Below are 24790 nucleotides of genomic sequence, written 5' to 3' on the forward strand. Positions count from 1 at the left end.
CCTTAAAAATAAATTAAGCAATATTTTGAATACTACATTTGATGGGTTTCAATGAATTGAACTATAATTTCAAACTCAATAATTTAATCAGGGTCATCCATTTATTTATGTAATATTATTTTCATTCCATAATAACTCTCAGAGAATTTATTTTATTTTAAATTATCTCAATATAATATTAATTTTTATATTTCATATATATTTTTATTAATTTTTAAATCATTTAATATTAATATGTGAATAAATTAGGAATATTTAAAGAATATTTTATATAAATTATTATAATTTTTTAAAATTGAAACTATTAATTAATTTTATTATTTTAAGTGAATAAACTTTAAATCATAAATATTGTGGAATGGAGATAGTAGTACGATTGCAAATCTTGCAAGTGGGAGGAATTTTAGATGGAGGATTGAACAGCTCTCCTAGAAGCAATCAATTTGCCTTTGATTTTATTCATATTCACAAGAATAATTGGGTGATTTTTGAACAAATTAAGTAAAAGTTTCTAAAAGAGAAGGTTTTGCTTTATGTCACCTCTCCAAAAAAATTAAAATAGGCTACAATATATTTTATGTAAATAATTATTTTTTAAGGAGAAAAGCAGACTGATAATCTAACAACAACATTGAAAAGTAGGATTATTTTATGACTAATTAATAATTTGCAAATGCAGATTATTAGAGTGTGATTGAAGGAGATAAATTAAAATTATTAATTAATTAATTAATTAAACATGTGCCCAAAAGAAGTAGATAAATATTAATCAAGCGATTAAATATATATATAAACTCATCTAATAAAATATTAGAATTTGCTTTTATATAGATTTATATTCAACATTAATTTGTAATAACATGAGCATGTGAAGTAATTCCTTGAAAGATTCCAAAAGTCTATCTTCTTCCTCATTTGATTTAATACCTTTTTGTGGCCCCCTTTCTTTTAGATATTCTCTAATGCGATGAAAAATTTGTTGTTAATAATTGCTTTTGATGATTATTCTGTTTGTATAAATTAAAGAAAAATTAAATTTCTCCAAAATGCACATCGAGTGTAGTTCCTATTTCTGAATGAGACTGTTTCTAGAAATTGGTGGTTAGCTTTCAAGCTTATAACAAGTCATAAGTTGCGGTTGCCACTTGGAGAAGCAACAAACCAACCTACAATCTATTGCTTCCCCTGCGACCTCCACAAACGACCATATAGGCAAAGTTATTTTATTAAAAAAAGAAAAGGACATTACGAAAAACAGACGGGAATCGAAGGATTCCAGATTTTGCTTCTTTGTCTCCCTGAACCAACAGATTTCGCCAAATCATCAGCAAAGCAATTTGCTTGCCTAGAAGTGTGAGCAAAGGTAAAAGCTCTAATGAAGCTCAATCATTAAATCTATTAATATTGGTTGTACAACCTTTACGGATGATAAAATTTTTAATTGTATAAAATTTTATTTACAGTAAATTAACTATATTTAAAATACAATATTTATTCTATCATTCTCTCTTTAGGTGAACTATTTATAAGAAAAGGTGATCAATTTGTCTATGAGATCTTGAAATCGCATCTGTGTTAATGGCTTGGTAAGAACATCTGTAATCTGATCTTTCGTGAATATATAGCGAACTTGAATTTTATTTGCTGTAACTTTCTCACGAACGAAATGAAGATCAATCTATACATATTTCATACGACTGTGGTAGACTGGATTGACCGTAAGAGATATAGCTCCCAAATTATCACACCATAAAACCAAAATTATTGGTTTCATACCTAACTCACACAACAAATTACGAAACCAAAGTACTTCCGTCATTATATTTACTACAACATGATATTCTGTCTATGTGAAGGATCGAGAAACTGTATTTTGCTTTTTCGAATTCCAAGAAACAAGATTACAACCAAGATAAATTGCAAAATTAGTGGTGAATTTTCAATCCTCCATATTGTCAGCCCAATTCGCATCACTGTAAGCCGAGATATTATATAGATTGGTAGATTTGAGCAACAGTCCATAAGTAGAAGTCCCTTGCAAATAACGAAGAACTCGCTTCACCACTGACTAGTGGTCTTCAATTGATTCTCTTACATACTGTGCTAACTTTACATACTGTACTAACTTGTTGACTGAATAAGAAATTTCAGGTCTTGTAAAGGAGAGATGCTGAAGACTACCGATAGTGCTACGATATAATGTAACATTAGCAAATTACTGAATTTACTGATACTAGATTTTTATAAAGCAACTGGGGTTGAAATCGGCTTGGACACATACATGTTGACACGTTTCAACAAGTCTAAAATATACTTGGTTTGTGTGAGCAGTAAAGTACTTTTCAACCAATGCCCTTGGATTCCAAGAAAATACCGAAACTTTTTCAAGTTCTTTAGCAAAAATGATTTCAAATTTACTGAATTAATTCAGAACTCTTGCCTATCAAGATAAGATCAACTACATAGGCTAAACAATACATATGTCCATTTAATAGAAAAATGAACAGTGAGTGATCTAATTTGGATTGAGTAAAACCAAACGAAAGGAGAGAAAGTCTTTCAAACAATTATGTCATTCTCTTGGCGCTTGTTTTAGCCCATAAAGAGAGCGATGCAACTTACATACATGATGTAGTTTGGAATCATCAGCAAAACTAGGCGGCTATGTCATGTAAATTGCCTCGTTTAGCTTACCATGCAGAAATGCATTCGCAACATCATACTGCTGAACATCTTAATTATGAGTAACCGCAATACTTAATACTGTGCGGATCATCGTTAGTTTCACAACAAGAGAAAATGTTTCTCCAAAATCTACTCCCGGCCTTTGATGGAACCCTTTTGCGACAAGTCGAGCTTTGTAATGAGCTATAGAACCATATGAATTTTCTTTAATTCAAAATACCCATTTACTTCCAACCACATTCGTCCCTTGCGGAGGTACAACAAGTTCCAAGTCCCCAATTTCTATAGTGAATTGAGTTCACTTGTTATGCTTCACGCCACTCATGATACTTCTTAGCTTCGGTTACTGAAACAAGTTGCAAAGGAGGAGCAATTGTAACAAGAACCTTCAGTTTGGAGTGTCTAGTTTGTGACCTAATCAACATGGGATGGGTACAGGTGGAGATCAGAACAGGGGGTGTAGTTAAAGTAAGGGGAGGAATAACGGATTCAAATACAACAGGCTGAGCGGGAGCTACATCTATTAGTAATGGAGATGCAGCGGATTTGGTGGAAGTGGATGTTGGAGACATAGAAGGAGCTAGATTAGTAGTTAAAAAAGCTTCAGCAGTAGTTCAGGTAACTGGAGGCAGTTTCGAGATTAAGTAAAAAGGTGGAGGTCTCGAAATACCTGGGCTTGTGTTGGAAGGATAGTGAATAACCAGCGATGATTTAAATGGAAAGTGAGTCTCATCAAATATCACTTGGCGAGAAATAAATAGCTTTCTAATATTAATATTATAACACTTATAGCCCTTGTGTATGGAGCTACATCCAAGAAAAACACAAAGTGCAGAACAATTTACAAGTTTATGATTAGTATATGGACGCAGGAAAGGGTAACATAGGCAACAAAAAACTCGAAACTCATGTAAATCAGGCTTTCTAGAGAACAATTTTTCAAAGAGAGATAGATTGGCCAATAATGGTGTAACAACACAATTCATCGAATAGACAATAGACTCAAAAGTAAAATCTCAATATGATAGGGGAACCAATGCAATATTCATCATAGCAAGTCAGGTTTCAACAATATGATGATGTTTTTCTCTCCGCACAACCATTTTATTGTGGAGTATATAGATAGGAGACTTGTAAAGAAATTTCATTGTTAGACAAATATTTCAATAGAGACTGAAATTCTTCTCCCCTCCCCCCAATCACAATGAAATATTTTAATTTTAACAGAAAACATATTCTTAATAAGAGCATGAAGACAAAGCAAAAGAAAGTCTATGCAACTTGCTAACAGCAGAAGATGAACATAACGACTTCTTATTGGAATAAAAAACAATATTGTTATGACACAAGGTAGACAACACAGCCCGATCATGAGCATACTCAAGCGGCAAATGCCATGAGTTAAAAGAAACATGATGCATAGAAGTAGAAAACGCAGCACCACCAGACAGTTTATAAAGACCGCGATCAACTAGACATCTGTGAAGAATTTTCCTCATGCGGATATCCTTAACAAGAAAATATTTGGGGAAAAAATTCAAGTGAAACCTAATTATCACAAGAAAAATTTTGAACAAACAATAAACTATAAGGAGAATGCTTAGAAAACATAATATTATTTAACCAAAATTTTTTACCAAACGGAAGAATAGAACTACCAGTATAAGAGATGAAAATTATTTTACCATTGATGACTTGACTTCATTCGAAACATAATACTTAGACTCAAGAGATAGATTATTGAGAGACCCAGTAAGATAGTGCATAGCACCTGTGTCCACTCTCCAAGGTTGGGAAGAATTATCATAGCGACACTTTATATGGTGAGCTTGTGAATTGATTGGATTTCGACATTGACTAGGATATTGTTTGGAGATATGTCCAGTTTCGTTGCAATTGTAATAGGTCACAAAGCTAACAAACTGTCCACTATTATAATTATTTACAGTTTGAGACCAATGTGATCTCCCTCCACGCCAATACCTTCCTTTCGATGACCTCCTCTATGATTGCATGAGGAGAGAGAGCTGCGCGATTGATCACAAGAGACCATCAAAGCAGTAGATGGTAGAGAGACTTTATTTGTTTCAAGTTTCGTCAGTTGCTTTTCCTCTAACAGAAGCAGTCTGAGCAGATCATCAAACAATACAGGCTGTAACCTTGCCTTAATCGACCTCACAAACGACTGATAATTCAAATTTAAGCTATCAAGTATTATCCCAACCAAGTCATCTTCAAAAATAGGGCTTTGAAGAGATTGTAATTGATTCAAAAGAACCTTTGCTCGCGCCATATACACCTCAATAGTCTCATCATTCTGTTCAAGGTGATGCATAACACTCTTTAGATGCCAAATTTGGGTGGCCGAACGAGTAACATAAGTCGATTCAAGTTTGATCCAAACAGCCAATGCTGTCGAAACTCTAGCTACATTATTCATCACACTTTTGGAAAGAGAGAAAACTAACTAACTGAGAATAATTTGATCCTCACGGAACCAAATTATATGATCTGGACATGATTCATGCGAGTTTGGCAACAAGGCAGGAGGTAAAATATAGGTTTTGTCGATGTGTCTCTCAAGATTATACCCACGCAGAAGCGATAGTATTTGTATTTTCTAAACAACAAAATTTGCAGAGTTTAGCTTAACAACAATTTAATTGGAAACGTTTGAAATGGAAGAGGCGAATAAGGTAATTATGGAAGACTGAACCGCATGAGGAAAAACAGATAGAGTAATTATGTTGTTAGTCATGGTTAACACAGAGAAAAACACAAAACAATTTAGATAAAAGTAAAAACGAAGAAGACAGGAAAACAGCTGCTAAGCCAAAAGGGCTATGATACTATAAAAGTTTTAATGAAGCTCACTCATTAAACATTTTAACATAGATTATATAACTTTACATATGATAAGACTTCTAGCTGTACAGAATTTTATTTACAATAAATTAATTATATTTAAAATATAATATTTATCCTATAAACGGTTAGGATAAGAGGGTATAATAGTTAAATTTAAAATGAAATTGATGGAATTGTCAAGTCTCTAGGCCATAAGTACATGTTGATTTTGGGTTTTACCTTATCTTTGTTAATTTTTCACCCTCACAATATTACTATTATTATTATTATTTCTTCTTTATATATATATATATATAAGGATATTAGATAAAAGGAGACATGATAACAAAGTGGCATATGTTACTAACTAAAGTGTGAAGTGGTTGCTGTGTCATTAATCAGCTAAAAATAATAATTAGCATCATGGAATTTAGAGGACCAAAAAATCATAGGAATTGGGACCAACAAGACCTCCATAACTACTTGTCATCACTTTTAGTCAACATCATATACATATATTCTAGTGATTTATTAATTAAATTAATTTGATGCTTAATGAGGGAAAAAAATAATAAATTTAAAGTCTAGAAAATTTAGATGTAGTCACATTGATATTGGATTGTGTTTTTTTCCATAAGAAAAAAACATAATAAACTAAAATGATTCTCAGACAAACTTTACTTATAAAATCATTGGCTTGAATTATCAAAAAGATTTTAGTAAAATATTAGTCTAGATTTCAGTGTGAATGAGAAATGCCTACCCCATAGTAAGAGTCTCCCTCTCTTGTTGCGGTAGTTGCGCGAGCAAAATAAAGAGATCGAGACCCACCTCCATTATCTTTATTCTTGTTGTGGTGATTGCGCATATAGAGGTTGTTTAAGAGGTGTTTTTCTATGGAGATTTTAAGATCCAAGGTCGTAATTGCGATGGTGGCCTGCATTGCTGTCCTCTTGTTGCTACCAATGTCCATCTGGACGTTTAACATGGAGAAATTATATTATGTAAACACATATAATAGAATCAAACAGGTAAATTATATTATGTAACCCCTCGGATCCCAGTAGAACCGTAAATGATTTAAACTGATAAAAGCAACTCAAAACCAGAGACACGTCATTTGCTTTTTGACTCAGTTCTCTCTTACAGATCATCCAGACTACATAATCAACAAGTCGGATCGCCGGTCCAACCACTCAAATCAACCAGCTCCTACACATGGCAGCATTTGATTGACTCCTAGATCTCACAGCTATAATTTACACTATGGATGTAGGCGTGTAGCAAGCTTTATTTAGCAAGGACCAGTTGGTTCGAAGCACACTAGGGGGCTTAGGCTTTACCACTGAGAATCCATATCGCAGGGAGGTTATCACACTCAACAGAGACGTTCTCATAGCCCCACTGACGTATGGGCCAACTCAATGTCTTTATAAATGAGGCAGCAAATCCCCCAAGCCAAAATTCCACTTAAGCCGCGAAAGAGACTCCCCCTAATGCCAAACAAGCCTTTCTCTATACCTAAATACTAATCTACTATTTGGCTATTTCATGTATACTATATATTTTGCCTAAATAGGTAATATATAATATATTTTCTCAGCAGCTTGGGCCCATTTAAAATTTCCAAAAGCAATTCCCTTTCTCCATCTATGTAGGTAGGTGGCTCTTCTCAAATGCACAGTAAAACTAACCCCACTTTCAACACTGTGCCTCCTTGCTAGTCGCCATGGAAAAAAAATGCTTTTCTCATTCTATTTCTCTGGCCTTCTATGTCCTAGAGCCCTTATTTATATTGTTCTCTATACATACTCCTTTTGGTATAGCCCCATAATTTCTATTTATATTATCTCTGCTTTTCTTCTCTCTAAATGTCAGAAAGCATGAGTATATCTGTAAATGGACAATCACGGGTGCCTCCTGGCTTTCGATTTCATCCCACAGAAGAGGAACTCTTGCATTACTACTTGAGGAAGAAGGTCTCGTATGAGAAGATCGACTTAGATGTGATTCGTGATGTTGATCTTAATAAGCTTGAGCCATGGGATATTCAAGGTCATACAGCTGTATATATTAATTCCTCTAGACATCTTATCTAACTTGTTCATATTATTCCCCTTGTAAGCTAGCCTTGCGATGTTCATTTGAATTAGTCTTTTTGCAGAGAAATGCAAAATAGGAACCACTCCTCAAAATGATTGGTACTTCTTCAGCCACAAAGACAAGAAATATCCCACCGGGACTCGCACTAATCGTGCAACTGCTGCTGGGTTTTGGAAAGCTACCGGCCGCGATAAGGTTATATACAGCAACGGTAGGCGAATAGGGATGAGGAAGACTCTTGTTTTCTACAAAGGCAGAGCCCCACATGGCCAAAAATCTGATTGGATTATGCATGAATATAGAATTGAAGACAACATTAATGTGGTTGATGCCAATGTAAGCCTCCATTTATTTAATAAGTTGGTTCAGTTAAATTCGTACTTAATTAGTTTAGTGTCTCCAAATTAATTATTTTTTGTGTTATCCAAAGGTCTCCAATGTTTTGGGAGAGGCAGCACAGGAAGATGGATGGGTTGTTTGCCGTGTCTTCAAGAAGAAAAATCACCATAAAACCCTAGATAGTCCTTTAAGTTCAAATTCCATCAATATGGAGGCAAGGACAACTGAGATGTTCAAGCCTTTCAATGAAGGAGTTGTAGATCGCTTACTTCAATACATGGGCACAAAAAGCGAGGAAGAAAAAGAAGCAAACAATATTAGCTCAAGATTTCTCAGGCCAACCGATGCAACAATCAACAATGTCTACCATGACAGGTGCATGAAACTTCCAAGTCTCGAGAGCCCAAACTCAAGCTGCAGCCAAAATTGTTACCCACCCATGATTAATGAAGGTTCAATATCCAACCAGGTGAGCTCCATGGATCCCAATTCAGTGTACCCCTTGGACTCTGGCCTCACCAACTGGGCAGCTCTTGATCGTCTAGTAGCTTCACAATTGAATGGGCAAACCGAAACTTCGAGGCAGTTTGGGTGCTTCAATGAGCCAAACATGTCCTATTGCAATCCAGTGGAGCAACACCAGCCTGATCTCCAATTCCCAACAGTACGACCATCATTCTCATTGCCATATAGCACAACATACCAAGGAATCCTTCAAGATTATAACAATGAAACTGAGCTGTGGAACTTCAGCACTCGATCACCGTCGTCAACGGCGGACCCCATATGCTACGTTTCCAAGTCTAGTGTATAGCAGATGAATGAATAACCCCACATGAATAATGATATAGGAGTATTATGTGAGTATAAGTGATATAGCAAAAATAAAGTGAAGATCAGATTTCTTAGATGTGGTGGCATTGTCAACCATTATCTTTTGTTAATCAAGATGTCTACCATTTTCAATTTGTTATCTGGAAACCTTTATAGCAATAAATAGACCGAGTGGTTTTTATGATAATATCCCTCTAACTGCAGTAATAATTCTACCCTTTTTTTTTTAAATTCCTCTAAGATGATGATCGATCAAGATAGTCGTGTGTGTAATTATGGTTGAGGTCGTCACATGGCTTGTCGGTTTGTTTTTAGGAGCCGAGACCTGAGAGTCTGTGGCTGTGTTAATCTTGGTCCATGCAATATGGGAAAAGTTGGTGGGACTTTGGTTATAGGCTAAATAACTAACTACATACACACAGATTCTTGCTTCTTTTAACCAATATTGTATTACTTAACGAATTTTCAAAAAGAAGAAAAACGATATAGAGGATTTTGTATCAGTATTTTTGGATCGACAAGGAAAATAAAAATAAAAAAGATATTTGTTTTTCCTACTTAAACTAGAAAAAGATTGTTTTCAAATCCCACAAAATAGTCATATCTTAACAATTGTTTTATTTATTTTTGATAATGAAAAAAATATTATTTTATATATAAATATTAAATTTATTACATAAAATGTGATTCTTATGATGGTGTCATTTCTATTGTAATTTATCGTTCTTGATTCATAATAATAATAATAATGCAAAGTTTTAAGGTCACATTCTTGAATGTTTGATTATGACACAAGCATATATAATAAATAAATTAATTAAAATTACAACAAAAAGGAATTAAGAAATCAGACAAAAGTCAATAGTTTAACCATTGTAAAACTCAAATAACCTTGGTAGGTGCTCATCTAATTGTAATAGATCTTGCTTTGGAAACAAATAATAAGCACGGCAAATGTGAAAATGCTAAATTGTCAATATTTCATAACATCTGAAAAATGACATAAATCTTAATTCCATTTCAAAAGATCTTATTCATTTGATTACTTTAGTTTTAATTTATTTTATTTGAATTTTGTTCTTATGATTATTATATTATTGTTATGGAGCCATTAATTTTAAATTTTACTACAGATTTAGACCGAATCTAATTTTAATCTTAGATTTTACGGCAGATTATCAGATTTAATTTTGCTGTAAACGTCCGATAGAGACTTACAATAACTTTTCGAAAAATAAATTTCGAAACACACGACTTTTAAAAGTGTGACGAGAGCCGAAAACCTGTCATAAAATTCGAGACGAAAATTATACAGTTTAAAAAGTGAATTTTATTTTTTAATTATTTTTTATATATTTTTATAATTTTATATAATATGATTTTTTCTATTATAAATAATATTTTCTTCTTTATTTTGAAATTAACTTTTCAATTTTTCAAAAATTTTAATAAAATTTTTCGATTTTTAATCTTTCGTATCTATTATTTTATTTTAATCAACTATTATAATTAAAATTTCTGATAAAATCTAATCAGTCGTATATTAATTATATCATATTTCATTAAAAAAGAGTTAACATTTTATATAAGTTAAAATTATGATAGAAAATTTTGACAGTCGTACACTTGTCTTTATATCTCTCATCCAATCATGTCTGTTGCTAGCTATAGTTACCACCTCCTTCCACCTTTCGTTGCCCTTTCAACATGTCTATATGTGAAGTGAAAATAATATTATGAATCATTTTTATATATGAGTGAATATTTTTAAGGTAAAAGCATATAAAAGTAAGAATTTCGTGTTCATCCCATCAGCTGCTTACGTAAAATTGGGATGAAAACGTTGGGTAAGCAAAGTTGATTAACGGGAAACATGGTTGTGATGCGTACATGGCTAAATCCTCAGCTCATTCAACTTCACCCACTGCTTTAAGACTTTTGTTAATTTCCATAATAATATCTATAATTATATTAAAAAATTAATAATGGTAAAAAGATCTAAAACCACACTATTTTTCTTTTCCTTTTGTGATAATCTCTTTATTATACAAATATGAGTGGATGAAGTTAATGTAAGACATACAAAATTTGGCAAATTGCACAGTAAAGATTTGTAATAAAGTGATTAAGTTGGTCAAATGACAATATAGTCCCTAAATTAAAGACAACTAAACAAGATTACCAATGGGAGACAGACGTTGATCATCTGATTAAATGTCTAATTATACTTAAAGTTGGTTTTAGTCAACGGAGTAATTGACCTTTGCTTTACCAACAGTCTACTGAATGATAGCTATTGATTGCGACTTATTTAATAAAAATTTGCAGCTATAGGCCACTAGTACTCACTTAAGCTCTACGGTACAAATGTATTATCCATACTTATAAATTCAAAATTAGAAAAATATATATCTTGCTTAAATTAAAATATTTTCCATTTTAAAACCACAAATTAAAATATAGAGAAAAAAGTAAAAGGAAAAAAGAAGGAAAGAAAAGGGGATATTAATAATGGAGCATTGCAATAATTCAATAAAAAGAAAAAAGGATTTAATCATATAAATGTTGCATTTTCTGTTTTTTTTTTATTTGAAAATATGTTTAAAAAAAGTCAACCCTTAATCATAGAATAGAAAGCTTATTATAAATATCTGGGTAATATAGAGGGGAGAATAGAAGGAAGGAACCAACCTTTTGGTGAAGCAAAGCAATCATAAAATCAAATTTACGCAAAATTCCAATTCCAATGCCAACAGAATCTTCCTACACCTTCCTCCCTAGTGCTCTATCTACGGCGTAACCTTTATTTGTTTCACCTAACGTCACGTAATTATATTATTCTAAAATTAATATTTAATTTGTCGGAAAAAAATAATAATAATTGACGGCTGAAGACTTTTTAACGCAAATCCACCATACAACCTATAACCAAAAAGATAAGAGGAGACTCTATTTTATATTGAAGAAATCATAATTATTGCAAGATTTCATCAGAATAATCTTGAAAGACTAACCTTGTTGCCTGTGGTGTTAACTTTATCTTTTCTTTTCTTTTCTTTTTATTTATTAAAATTAGAGGAAATATTAGATTTGAAATCTATTAAAATTTAACTAAAAATACTTAGTGTTAATTTTACAGTGATATTGACGTTTTGTATATTTATATGCTTGATGGGATAATGGAGACGGCAATAAAAGAAAAAAAAATTCAGAAAGAAGATTTTAGATTCCTAGTGATTAATTACTTTAGTAAAGCTATTGATGATGATTGGGCCAAGTAAATGCATAATTAGAGTTAAACCATTATCGAATTAATCAAAGTTAGGTGAGATAGAGTCTAACCATATTGGCAACATGTTACATCTAGATCGCAATTTGGGCATTTACAATAATTCTAATTTGTAGATCAATTGGAAGCTAATTCTTTTTGAAAAAAAACCCTATGGATATCTAAAAAAGATATTTGATTTGATTTGATTAATAGTTAGTATAGATTAATTCCTTTCTCATATGTATATTTTTTAAAAATATTTATTTATATGTTTTAATAATAAATAAATAATAATCCGCCAATCCTTTTTCTTTTAGCACATTGGGTTCTTTTTTTTTTTTTTCTTTAGAATGTTGAATATAGGGATGCATACACACATTAACTTATTTTCCATTTGTTTAAATAGTTAATTAAATTAAAATTCCCTCATTTCATGTTCTGACACCAGAACAAAATCAGGCTTCTCAAGGAGGAGGCCCAGGAGATATTGGGCTAACAACTAGGTCCAATTCCTAATGTTGTGGCCTAACCTGGGTTTGCTACATTGCTCTGCCTGTTGCAACTTGAAATTGCCATGCTTGCATCTCCTTCTCCTGGTAGATTGGAGCTTCACCCATTTATTATGCATAAATCTAAAATTTTACCTATATTTTATGCGTTTTCTACTCATCTCGCCTCTTTCCCTTCTTTCCATCTCCTCATATTATTATTATTATTATTTTTCAAAAAAAATCTTGATGAAAAGTTGAAGGTTGAAATGATAAAAAAACATTATTTCATGGGTATAATAAATCCGTTAAGAATTTACTTTTATAAACAATACAGTGGATGCTATATTGTATGACGGCGGCATGACTCGGTCAGGCTTCAATAATTTACCCTGGCAGCTCGTGGATATGGGCTCAAACCTGAACTATGTTACAGGAAATTCAGCCACCTTATCATCTTGCTCCTTGCACCTGGAGCTTGCCAATGTTGTCCTATAATTGCCCAAAATACTAAAATAACATTTTCTTTATTGTTTGTTTCGCATTGAATTTATTAATCAAAATTTAAGGATATATAGATTTCCTCTTTATCATTTTCTTTTTCCAATTCATGAATGCGTTATAGAAGAGAGAGAGAGAGAGAACGTGGGATGATGATGAAATACCCGGTTGGTGGGACTGTGATCCTCACAGAAAATGGAATCTGTGTTTATAAAGAAAGAAAAAGAAACAGAATCTGTGAAGCGCAGTGCATAGCTGGAAGGATTGATGCCTATTATGGGTGTCTATTGTTTATAAAGAAGGGTTCGAACAAGGGCTATATGTTAAAATACTAGTCAAAATTTAGAAGGGATTGCACAGATTTGTCAGTTTGGAGTGTGCCTGGAAGAGCTGATTTGTGGAGAGATACAAGTGATTCCTATATTTGGCCCAATTGGTCTCTCATTCTAATGCGTCTTCTTTTTCACTTCTATTAGATATTTGGTTGCATTACTAGAGCATACAGTACTTTGATAAGTCTTCAATCTCTTTCATTTAGTGTTCAGACACTGCCTCTGGTGTGGACCATGGATTCATAAACTGATGAAGCAACTAGGGACCATCTCCTGAAACTACAATTCTTTTCTTAACAAAAGGGTTGCCTCTTTAATTTCTCTTCGAAGTTTTCAATGGAGGCATGTATTCAAACTGTACAACTACTGCTTCTTGCCTTCGAATTCTCCTTGGACCATCTGAGTAACTTTCAATTGTAATTTGGAATTCACAACTCCAACATTTAAATTCACATTAATCTTTATCAGGAATTATGATATATTTAATGATATTAAGATCATTTTCATATTCTATTAGAATTATATATATATATATATATATATATATATATCGAGGAATCTGAATCAGAATTGACCAGTCTTTGGCAATTGGCATGGGGATAGTTGATTTAGTTGAGTCAAAACATCAACATGCTGCTGATTTGTTTATTTTATTTGAAGAGCGTGGGCAATGAAGTGCCACCAGATGCCCTTCCCTTTTGGAGATAGCACGTGACGCCACGCGAGATGACTGGTTATTTTTAATGAAAAGTTAGAAACACTAAAAAAGGCGAAATGAAAAAGAAATGGCCTTTGTTTCCCCATTAAAGCTATTTTTGGTCCCTGTGCAGCCCTCACCCTCTCCCAACCCCCTCATGCCTCCCAACTTCGTCGTTCTTCTCGATGCCATTCTGATTCTCTCGTTCACCGTCTCTGTGATAATATAAGTAACTCAACAAATACATTGACGTACTACTTCCTGACACTACCATCGCTGTCCAAGAAAAATCACTGTCCAAGAAAAATTAAAATACTCTTTTTAGTTTTTGCCATATAAGATTAAAGAAGATATGATATCTCTGCTTGCAAACAATCTATTGTAGCTGTACCTGTTCCACGTTACATTCTATTAATTAATCTCCTCTCACACCCTGTCACAGTTAAGAACGTGGGGGCTCTTGTATCCATATGCAAGCGAGACCCAGCCCTCTTTGGTCTTTACCTCTCAGTTTCTGGCTCCTTGCGATATATTTTTTTTCCCCTTTTTCTACTTGTGTCGCTGTAAATGCAGCTTGGTTTAATTTTATCTTTTGATGGGGAAGAGGGGAGGTAGCTCATGGTTGACTGCTGTGAAAAGGGCTTTTAGATCTCCTACTAAAGAGACTGACAAGAGTTGCAGGAGAAGAGAGGAGCATGACCAAGAAGAAGATGAAGAAAAGGTTTTTCTTTTGCATCTCTATTCTCGGTTTTCGTTTCTTGATCTGTCTGTGACTCTATGTTAACGTCCTATTTCTTTTTTAATTTTATCCATGGTTTTTCTGCAGAAGAGGGAGAAAAGACGATGGATATTTAGGAAACCCACGAATCAAGAAACGGTGACACAACAGACGCTTTCGAAGTCAGCTACTGATAAGGCTTCCGGTGGTGGTAGCGCGACACCGACGGACCATGTGTATGCTGCGGCAGCTGAGCAGAAGCACGCCATTGCAGTGGCGGTGGCCACAGCAGCTGCGGCTGAGGCTGCGGTAGCCACAGCTCAGGCCGCCGTGGAAGTAGCTCGACTGACTAGACCTTCTTATCAGGCCAGAGAACACTATGCAGCAATTGTTATCCAAACCGCTTTTAGAGGATATCTGGTAAGCAAGTACTATATATACAGCTGTTATTTGGATTACTGAGAGGTTAATTTCCCATTTGAGTTCGATTGAAAGCATTAATTTTCAGCGGGCATAAAATCTAACGCGGCATGCGTGTAGACTTTGTTAGATGTCTCAGATTTTAGTTTGTTCGACTGTAAACATTAAAAGAGTTAATGAAGAAGAATTACTAATAAAAATGGGTGTGTATCGGTGGTTGAAGGCAAGGAGGGCACTTCGTGCGCTTAAAGGGCTAGTAAAGTTGCAGGCTTTAGTAAGGGGACACAATGTGAGAAAGCAAGCAAAGATGACCCTGAGATGCATGCAAGCTCTGGTTCGAGTACAAGCTCGGGTGCTGGATCAACGCAAGAGGCTTTCGCATGATGGCAGCAGGAAGTCGACATTTAGCGACACCAATAGCTTAATTGAATCACGATATCTTCAAGACATTTCAGATAGAAAATCAATGGTAACAGAAGTTACAACATTTCATTTTGGGAATTCTTTTTTACTCTTTTCTAAAGCAGTAATGATGGCTAATTCATGATTTCAAGCGCCTTAGCTTTTTGGTTTTAGCTTCTGATAAAAAGCTTAAGATTCTCATGTATAGTTGAATATGTGACAGTCAAGAGAGGGAAGCAGCATTGCAGATGATTGGGATGAACGGCCTCACACAATTGAGGAGGTTAAAGCTATGTTACAACAGAGGAAAGAGGCTGCAATCAGGCGAGAAAAGACCTTATCCCAAGCTTTCTCTCAGCAGGTTCATTTCTTCCACGTCCTCTGTCTCCTCTGTTCCTGTGTTTATCCTCTTATTGAGCTTTACTGATTCAGTTTTTTGCTATACCCCATTTCAAATCAGATATGGAGAACTGGTAGGAGCCCGTCAATAGGGAATGAAGATGAGCTCCAAGAAAGACCAAAATGGCTTGACCGCTGGATGGCTACAAAGCCATGGGATAGCAGCAGAGCTAGAGCTTCAACTGACCAAAGAGACCCCATCAAAACCGTAGAAATTGACACCTCCCAGCCTTACTCATACTTAGCTCCCAATTATAGAAGAGCCAACCAAAGCCAATATCACCAACACCAGCACCAGAGAACCAATTCACAATCTACCTCTTCTCCACTCCATAGAGCTCATCAAACTGCACCTCTCCACCACTCTCCCATTACACCCTCTCCATCAAAAACCAGGCCTGTTCAGGTCCGATCAGCGAGCCCACGTTGTGCAAGAGAAGATAGAAGCTACCATCCCTCTCAAACACCAAGCCTGAGGTCCAATTACTATTACACTGGCAATTTGCATCAACATGGAAGGGGTGGTGGTGGTGCTAGTGGTAGTAATGCAGTTAGTACTAACTTGCCTAATTACATGGCTGCAACCGAGTCTGCAAAGGCTAGAGTGAGATCCCAGAGTGCACCAAGGCAGAGGCCATCAACTCCTGAGAGAGACCGAGTTGGGAACGCAAAGAAACGGCTTTCATTTCCTGTCCCTGATCCTTATAACGTGGGGATAGGCTATAGCGGTGGTGTTGGCGGTGGTTTTGGACATAGCTTGAGGAGTCCAAGTTTTAAGAGTGTTAGTGGAGTTCAATTTGGTGGGCTAGAACAGCAATCTAACTATTCATCTTGCTGTACGGACAGCCTTGGAGGTGAGATTTCACCATCTTCAACCAGCGACCTCAGGAGGTGGTTGAGGTAATTTAATGGTGGATATCATAATATGAATCATGAATTTTAGGCTTTCTACTTTAATTTGAGACTGTCCCTACTGCTGGTGGTTGGATTATCCTGTCCTCGGGGGAATTGAGTTTCTGGACAAGTTCGTACGTAGTTGAACATGGTATTCAATCGCGTGGGTTCCTTTTTTTTTTTTCATTTTTTTAGTTTTAATTTTTGTTTGAAGTTGTAACCATAGGGGTGTGCCCTTGTTTTCAAGCAATTCTTAACAATTTAGTTACCCATTTTGCTGCAGCTAATCGATCTCTAATGGTTTTGTCTCTATTATTTGCTCGTAAGTAACTAAGTTCCTTCATAATACTCCATGTCCAAGGTCGTGTGTGATTTGTAATTATATTTATATATATATATAAATACTCCATGATGAGCGGAAGATTTAAGATCATCAACGAGCAGAAAGCAGAAGCATCAAAATGGACCCATAATGATAGATATAATAAACGGCATCTCTGTGGACCTGGCCTAAGCTGGCATTCCCATTTCATTTTAGAATAGAGGAACTTTAACTTTTAGCTCTTTCCCCATGTAAAAAGCTACAAAGGTCATGTGCAATGGAAGTCTTATCCTCGCAGAAACTCATAATGATCATGGAATTGATGCTGACACATGTCATATAATGTGGGTACCAAAAGCAACCTTTGGCTCTTGCTGTCATGACTATGTCATCATTCAAGAAGATGATGCGCCAATTGAAAAAACTCGGACACCAATTCTATCTTTAAATTAAATAAGGTATGGGATCATTCTGCAACTGGGTTTTCCTTTTACCCAATTTAGTTACCAGATTTTCCCAGGGGAGATCTGGGAAAGGGATTTGGTAAATTATTATATAATCTCTACCATTTTTTTTATCAATTCATCGAAGGTTTAATCCATAAGTCACATATGGGCCAGGTCCTTAGAAAGTTTGTTCATTGGATATGGGCCATATAAGAATACTTTTTCCCTTCCACTCAGCTTATTTTGCTTAATACGGATTGCTTGCAAATTACAATCATAATATAGAAAATTCTTTCCTTCATGATTTTTGTAGAGGAGGATGCACGCTACTTGAGTTGTGGGCTGATGGTACACTGATGAGTAACCCGTGGCTCTGATAATTGTTGGCCCATGAGGAACTTCTACTTGTCTGTTTATTAATCCACCAATTTTTATTTTGTATTGATAAAAATATGATTCATTCATCTGTGATAATAATCGAAGAAATCATTTTTCTTTTATTAAAAATAAAGTCATCGCAATTTTTAATGAGATAAAATAAAAAAGAATAAAAAAAATGAAAAGGATTGAATTGTATCTTGATAATGTATATATTTTCCAATTTAGCTTTTTTATCAGAAAAAAGAAATCTAAAAATTTTTGGAAGTGTGAAATGAGAATTTGTCGAGATAAGTCTAAAAGAGCTGTCATGATTCAAATACTATAGTATTTTTTTTTAGTAAATTGAGTCTAGAGAATAACCGTTAGTATATACAATTCAATAGATCACATTACACTCATTATCATGATATTCCTTTTAATTAGTTGATACTAATCGGATTTTTAGAAAATATGATGATTAACTCTATTTTTATTACAATATAAAAATTAATAATCATAGAAATCAAAATACGGATCATTACAACTACTCTTAAATTTTAAGCAATTTTTTACGTTTGTTATTTTTTTAAATTTATTGAATTGAATATCAAAATAGTTGTCAACAGTCTCATATTTCTTTTCTTGCAGAATAATCAATCGTGCTACAGTTTCGTTATAACTATATCACATATATTTAAATAATTTTTTTTTATAAATTTGAATTGATACATTTAATCACAATAAATATGTTACAATTTTTTTTTTACCGAAGAATATGTTGTGACTGTGTGAGACCTTTATATATATTTTATGATGAGTATGTTTAAGTTTATAACAAATGATAATAGAAGTTCTTGGTTTCTTAAAAAAAAAAAATAATAGAAGTTCTTGGTATGGAAAATCAAATAGAGAGATATAGTTATTGTGTTAACTTTTTTTAATTATTTATTAACTATTACTCTTTCTCAAAATTGAATATCTAAATTGTTAAATTTTAATTAAAATAACCATTATTACTTATTTAGACTAAGATTTAAATATATTTTAATACGATACTTTTATAATTAAATTAATACTTTTCTAAGAAAAACTCAAAAAAAATCTATAAATGAAAATGTTTAATAAAATACACAGTTACTTATAAATTATAAATATTTTGATAATTTCAATTATATATAACAATTTCTTTTACCTGCAATATAAAATTGCATTACATACCGGCAGCAAAACGAAATTATAGCAAGTTTTTTAAATTTTATAATCGATACAATTGCCGATCTAAAGAAAGTAAACCTTTAAAACAAAGTTTGGTGATTATATCTGAAAAATATTAAATTGACATGGGATAATAGATTCGATGGAGATGGGAATATCTCTAAAATTACGGTTTTCATGGCCTTAATATCTCATGGTAGAACAGATTTTATATAATATAAAATATTATACACAACTGTAAAATCTGTTACACACTTAATTGATAAAAAGCTTGTTTCGTATGCTAATTTAATCGTTGCTAATATAGCCTGTACCTCTTCTACTGTAGCAGGTGAACATCAAACCATCGTAGCAATACTATGCATAATTATCTCTGCACCATTAAAAATAAGTACAATAATAATAATAGGTGAAAATTGATATTTTCGTATAACATCGGAGTTAAACCTACTATCTTTTAAAGGAAAACTCTAAACAATATAAGTGGATCTACAATGTTAAAAATAAAAAGAAATAGTAAAAACACTACTATATTATAAGTGTTTAAAATCAACAAAAATATATATTTCTAACGTAGCAATAAAATCTAAATATTTTAAATTGAAAAGACTTCTATTACAATATTTTCATATATAATATTTTGTTACAACTTCATTATAGAAAAAATTATTGATATGAAAAATTTAAATAAATATTATTAAAAAATGACTGCGGCGGTGTGAAACTTAGGAGGCTGCCTTCCCTTTTCTAATTAAAGGTTTTATATGATGTGACTGGTTTAGGTTACACATTCATGAGTATTTTTTCCTCATTTATCAAAAGAGGACCCGCAGTTCAACCAACTAGAAATCATCACCTAGCACTCCCCGTGTATCTCATTTATGACGCTCTACATAGCGAAAACAAAGTGTATATATAATATACATAATTATTGTAAATTATATTATTTATTATTAATATATATATGTAATTACTAGTAATCTACGTAACAAACGTTTAAAATAAGTCACGAGCTGTCACAAACACGTGATAAGAATTTGAAAAAATAAAAAATACAGTTCAGTTCAAGAAAAGAAAGATCTAAATACTTTAACATCCGATTTATCATCAAGATTCACCCTTCACTCGATAAAGTGAGTCTCAGCACGAAGTTACCGTTAGCAGACACAGTGCAGCGTATTCTCATTACGTCTATAATCGCGGTATTACTAACATTGGCGATATCCCTTATCAAGCAGTCGGTCCGGATAATCGAGAAATGTTATATTTATCTCCACTTTCTTATAGTATAAAAGAATAAAAATCACAGAGGCAAATGTACGCTATTCTCTCAAACAAAAACTCTGAGCAATTCATTTTATTCACTCTCTTCTTTAATATACTGACTTGAGTGTCGGAGTGGCTGCCGTGAGCACCCACTACCTCACGTTCTCTTCTTTATAGGTCTAGCTAATCACAATGTAAATTCAAACCAACCAGTCATTAATCTAATATCTGCAACATCATTTGATTCCGTTATTGAAAAGTCCATTAAATTCTCTTTATTCATTTGTATTAAAATCGGTCTATTTTTAAATTTCCCTTAGAAAAAAGGAATCTCTCCTCTCTATCTCTTGAAATGGCCGGAATTGTGCATGTCATCACAGGGGACTCGATAAGAGCAAAAGAAAAAACAAGCGTGTAGTAGAAGACGTCCTATTAGTTGATCAAGAACCATAAGCCAAACAAGAGGTAAGGTTCGGTCCTGCTGACAAAGGGATTGGATTCTTTCAAAATGACCCGCTGATCATTAAGGTCCTTCTGAATCAGTAGGAAGTAAGGCGAGTATTGGTGGATACAGATAGTTCTATTAACTTTCTCATCTTAAATGTTTTTAACAAGTTAGACTTGGATAAGAATAACTTTATCAGGGTTTCTTATATTTTAGTAGGATTAAGAGATAAGACCGTGGTAGTACTGAGTACCATCAACCTTCCCTTGATATTGAGTGACAAAAAATATAGGCGAGAATTGTATGCAGAGTTTGCAGTGGTAGATATCCCATTTGCATATATACAATGTGATACTCGGTCGTCCAGTCCTAAACTACCATAATATCATTATTAATATGGGTGCTATGTGTCTTAAACTTCCAGCTCTAGAGGGAATAGCAGTGGTACGAGGCAATCTGATGTTGGCCAAAAAAGGTTACGCAAATCCAACAAAAAGCCTCGAAAAAGCAACAATGCCCATAAATTTATTGGAAAAGCTAGAATCTCACGTAAAACTAGAATCGACAGACCCGATAGAGGAGGTCCAGAAAGGTAAAGAACAGAAGGTGCAATTCGGTACTGCGTTAACTGAAGAAATAAAGACTCACCTAATAGAATTACTAAAGAGCCGAGTAATCAATTTCACTTAATTTCCAAAAGATGTAACAGGTGTGGAACTAACTCTCATTACTTATAAGCTATCTATTGATAAGAATGTCAAACGAGTCTAATAAAAGAAAAAAAATTTTGCACGATCAAAGAAGAGGTTGATAAGCTTTTAAGTGCAGAGTTGATAAAGGAAGTCTAGTATCCCACATGGCTCGCCAATGCGATTCTGGTGAAGAAAGTTAATGGAAAATAGAGAATGTGTATCGATTTTACAAACCTAAATAAAGTATGTCGAAAGGACCATTACTCGTTGCCGTCCATCGACAGGCTAGTAGGCTCTACCTCGGGTCATGCAGTAGTTTCCTTCCTTTATGACATTTCAAGATACCATCAAATTATAATGGACATCGAGGATGTAGAGAAGACTGCATTCATAATAGACGAAGGAGTTTATTACTACAAGGTAATGCCTTTTGGTTTAAAAAATGCAGAGACGACATATTAAAGGCTGGTGTCAGGAATCTTTAAAGACATGGTAGGATCAACAGTCAAAGTGTACGTAGACGATATAGTAGTAAAGAGTCGATCCTTGGAAGAGATAAAATAGACTTGGACAAGTCTCTATCCTAAAAATCTATTAGCAAAGATTCAGTTGGCGGAGTTCTCCTCAGCCTCTCACTTGATCTTATCCTCCGGGAAGATGTTGTTTGTCCAGGAAAAGTCGCATAAAGGGCTGCTTCTCCAACTGCCTTCCTGGCCTGACCCTCGAAATCAATCTTGTATAATGCAATCTTTCTCTCTGTGGTCATAATGTTGAGAATTCGTTATAGTTTGACTAGTTGCAGTCCTCGGAGCTAAGCAATATGCTTGCACCTTCATGAAGACCCACCTTCCGCTGTTTTTTGTAAACCATGATGATATCCTCTACACAGCTCTGGTTATTCTCAGGAAAAGAAATGAAAATAACTCCATTCATATCTCTCGCAGGCAACAATCGTAAACAAAGAGAAGAGAAAGAAGGATTATTATACAGTGGCATAGCCGGTAAAACTTTAATTATAACTCAAAAAATAAGGCGACCATCGTGACCCAGGGTAGATAAGACGCCATAAGCAGTAAAGACCAGTCAAATTATGCCACGTAACTAAAAAGATAAACCGTCACTTTCGGATCTAAAGGGTTGAAGACCAGCGAGGGCCCTTCTGATGCTACATAACAATTGTCTAAAGTAAACCATGAGCTGTCACCACAAAATAGGACCACGTGATAAGAATCTAAAAAGTGGAAAATACAGTCCAACCCAAATGAAGGAAGATCTGGACACCTTAACATCCAGTTCATCATCAAGACTAACCCTTCCTTTGATAGGGCGAGTTTCGGCACGAAGTTATCATTAGCAGGCACAATTCAGCACATCCCCATTACGCTTGTAATTACAGGATTATTATCAACCTATTAGCTGACTATATCCCTTATCAAGCAGTCGGCCACATCATTACCGAATAATAAAAAAATGTTATATTTATCCCTACCTTCTTACAGTATAAAAGGAGAAGAATCGTAAGGACAAAAATATGCTATTCTTTCACACAATAGCTCTAAATAATTCATTTCATTCACACTCAGTTAAGTATACTGATTTGAGCATTGAAGTGGCTGTCGTGTGAATATACTGATTTGAGCATTGAAGTGGCTGTCGTGGACATTTATCACCTCACGTTTTCTTTTTTTAGATCTAACCAATCACAGTGTAACTCCAAACTAGTCACGTCCTTAATCTAATCTCCGCAACATTATTTAGTTTATTCCATAACATATATAAAGTTTTTTTAGAAATATAATTTATTTTTTTATGTGTTTATATATATTTATTATATAAAAATAAACACTTTAACTAATTTAATTACTTTATACATTTTTACATTTATTTTTTTAAATAATAATATTTATTTATATAAAACTAATTTAAAAATAATTTTTTAATTAATAAATATTAAAAAAATAACGTGATCTAAATAAAAAATAAAACACTCTAAAAAAATAACTAATATAGTAGCTATAAGCTGCTATCAATTTATTTTTTAAACGAATCCATCAAACAAATGAGTTAACCATTTAAGAATTTATTAATTATTCGATTGCATTAAAAGTAGGCCTATTAATTTCAAAAGAGTTCAATTTTACGAATTTTTATATTTATAATTTAAAATTTTAATTTTGAATAAAAAAATCTTAATTTTTAAATTAATTATAATTATAATAATTTTTTAAATTAATTTTAATTATATTTAAATTAATTTATATGACACGTTAGGTGTTATTATTTTTATTATATAAATAATTTAAATTAAATTTTAGTTAAAATTTTAAACTTTTAATTATTTAAAGTTTTCAATTAAAATTTTATTTAAATATGAAAGAATTCAATATTTCAATTGTATAAATTTAAAATTTTCATATGGTTAAGAGTTTAGAATTTTAGTTAAAATTTAATTTCAGTTAATTAAATTATTTATATAATAAAAATAATAACATATAATATATTATATAAATTAATTTAAATTTAATTAAAATTAATTTAAAAAGTTATTATAATTATAATAAATTTAAAAATTAAAAATTTTTAATTATAAATTAAAATTTTAAATTATAAATATAAAAATTTATAAAATTAAATTTTTTTAAGCCAATAGAACTAAAAGGTAAACTAAACTCCCTGTGTGCGCTCTAAGTGGAAAATTCTGGCTTGTCATACGATTTAATTAGCTCGTACAGCCAGTGAAGTCAACGGTTGATAAAAGCTTGATGGTCTGTCAAATTATTTCGTACCACCGTGTGGCCCTTTCCTCCTAATTATGGACCCAGACCATAGCCTGAAAACTTCAACCGTAATATTACATCAAACTTAAATCGATGGTACGTTTTGGTCAGGGTTAAAAGCATTACTACTTTTATTTTATAATTTTTTTAATTATATTTATTTTAAAAATATTAAATTTTATTAAATATTAAAAAATATTTTAAAATTTTATTAAAAATAAAACAAAATTAAATAAAAATACAATCATCAATTTATATATTACTATAATTTAAAAAAATAAATAATAATTTTAATATAATAAAAAAATAAATAAAAATTATAAAACGAAAAAAATAT

General features: G+C 33.0%; 2 protein-coding genes across 2 annotated transcripts; both read left to right on the plus strand.

Moving 5' to 3' along the window:
- Nucleotides 1-7262: 7262 nt before the first annotated feature.
- On the plus strand, nt 7263-8995 carry LOC110615176 (NAC domain-containing protein 43). The gene is made up of 3 exons (XM_021756904.2): nt 7263-7587; nt 7697-7971; nt 8066-8995. The coding sequence occupies exons 1-3, from the start codon at nt 7404-7406 to the stop codon at nt 8786-8788; spliced, it is 1182 nt and encodes a 393-aa protein (XP_021612596.1). The 5' UTR covers nt 7263-7403; the 3' UTR covers nt 8789-8995.
- Nucleotides 8996-14204: 5209 nt separating this feature from the next.
- LOC110616153 (protein IQ-DOMAIN 17) lies at nt 14205-17217 on the plus strand. Its single transcript, XM_021758493.2, has 5 exons — nt 14205-14818; nt 14924-15235; nt 15459-15704; nt 15861-15998; nt 16098-17217. The coding sequence occupies exons 1-5, from the start codon at nt 14693-14695 to the stop codon at nt 16938-16940; spliced, it is 1665 nt and encodes a 554-aa protein (XP_021614185.1). The 5' UTR covers nt 14205-14692; the 3' UTR covers nt 16941-17217.
- Nucleotides 17218-24790: the final 7573 nt, after the last annotated feature.

This window comes from Manihot esculenta, chromosome 5 (assembly GCF_001659605.2).
Source record: "Manihot esculenta cultivar AM560-2 chromosome 5, M.esculenta_v8, whole genome shotgun sequence".
Lineage (NCBI taxonomy): Eukaryota > Viridiplantae > Streptophyta > Magnoliopsida > Malpighiales > Euphorbiaceae > Manihot > Manihot esculenta.

Coding starts and splice junctions, on each gene's coding strand:
- LOC110615176 (XM_021756904.2), top strand. CDS start 7,404: ATGTCAGAAAGCATGAGTATATCTGTAAATGGACAATCACGGGTGCCT. Junction 7,588..7,696: donor TGAGCCATGGGATATTCAAG/GTCATACAGCTG, acceptor GTCTTTTTGCAG/AGAAATGCAAAATAGGAACC. Junction 7,972..8,065: donor TTAATGTGGTTGATGCCAAT/GTAAGCCTCCAT, acceptor TGTTATCCAAAG/GTCTCCAATGTTTTGGGAGA.
- LOC110616153 (XM_021758493.2), top strand. CDS start 14,693: ATGGGGAAGAGGGGAGGTAGCTCATGGTTGACTGCTGTGAAAAGGGCT. Junction 14,819..14,923: donor AAGAAGAAGATGAAGAAAAG/GTTTTTCTTTTG, acceptor GTTTTTCTGCAG/AAGAGGGAGAAAAGACGATG. Junction 15,705..15,860: donor TTTCAGATAGAAAATCAATG/GTAACAGAAGTT, acceptor AATATGTGACAG/TCAAGAGAGGGAAGCAGCAT.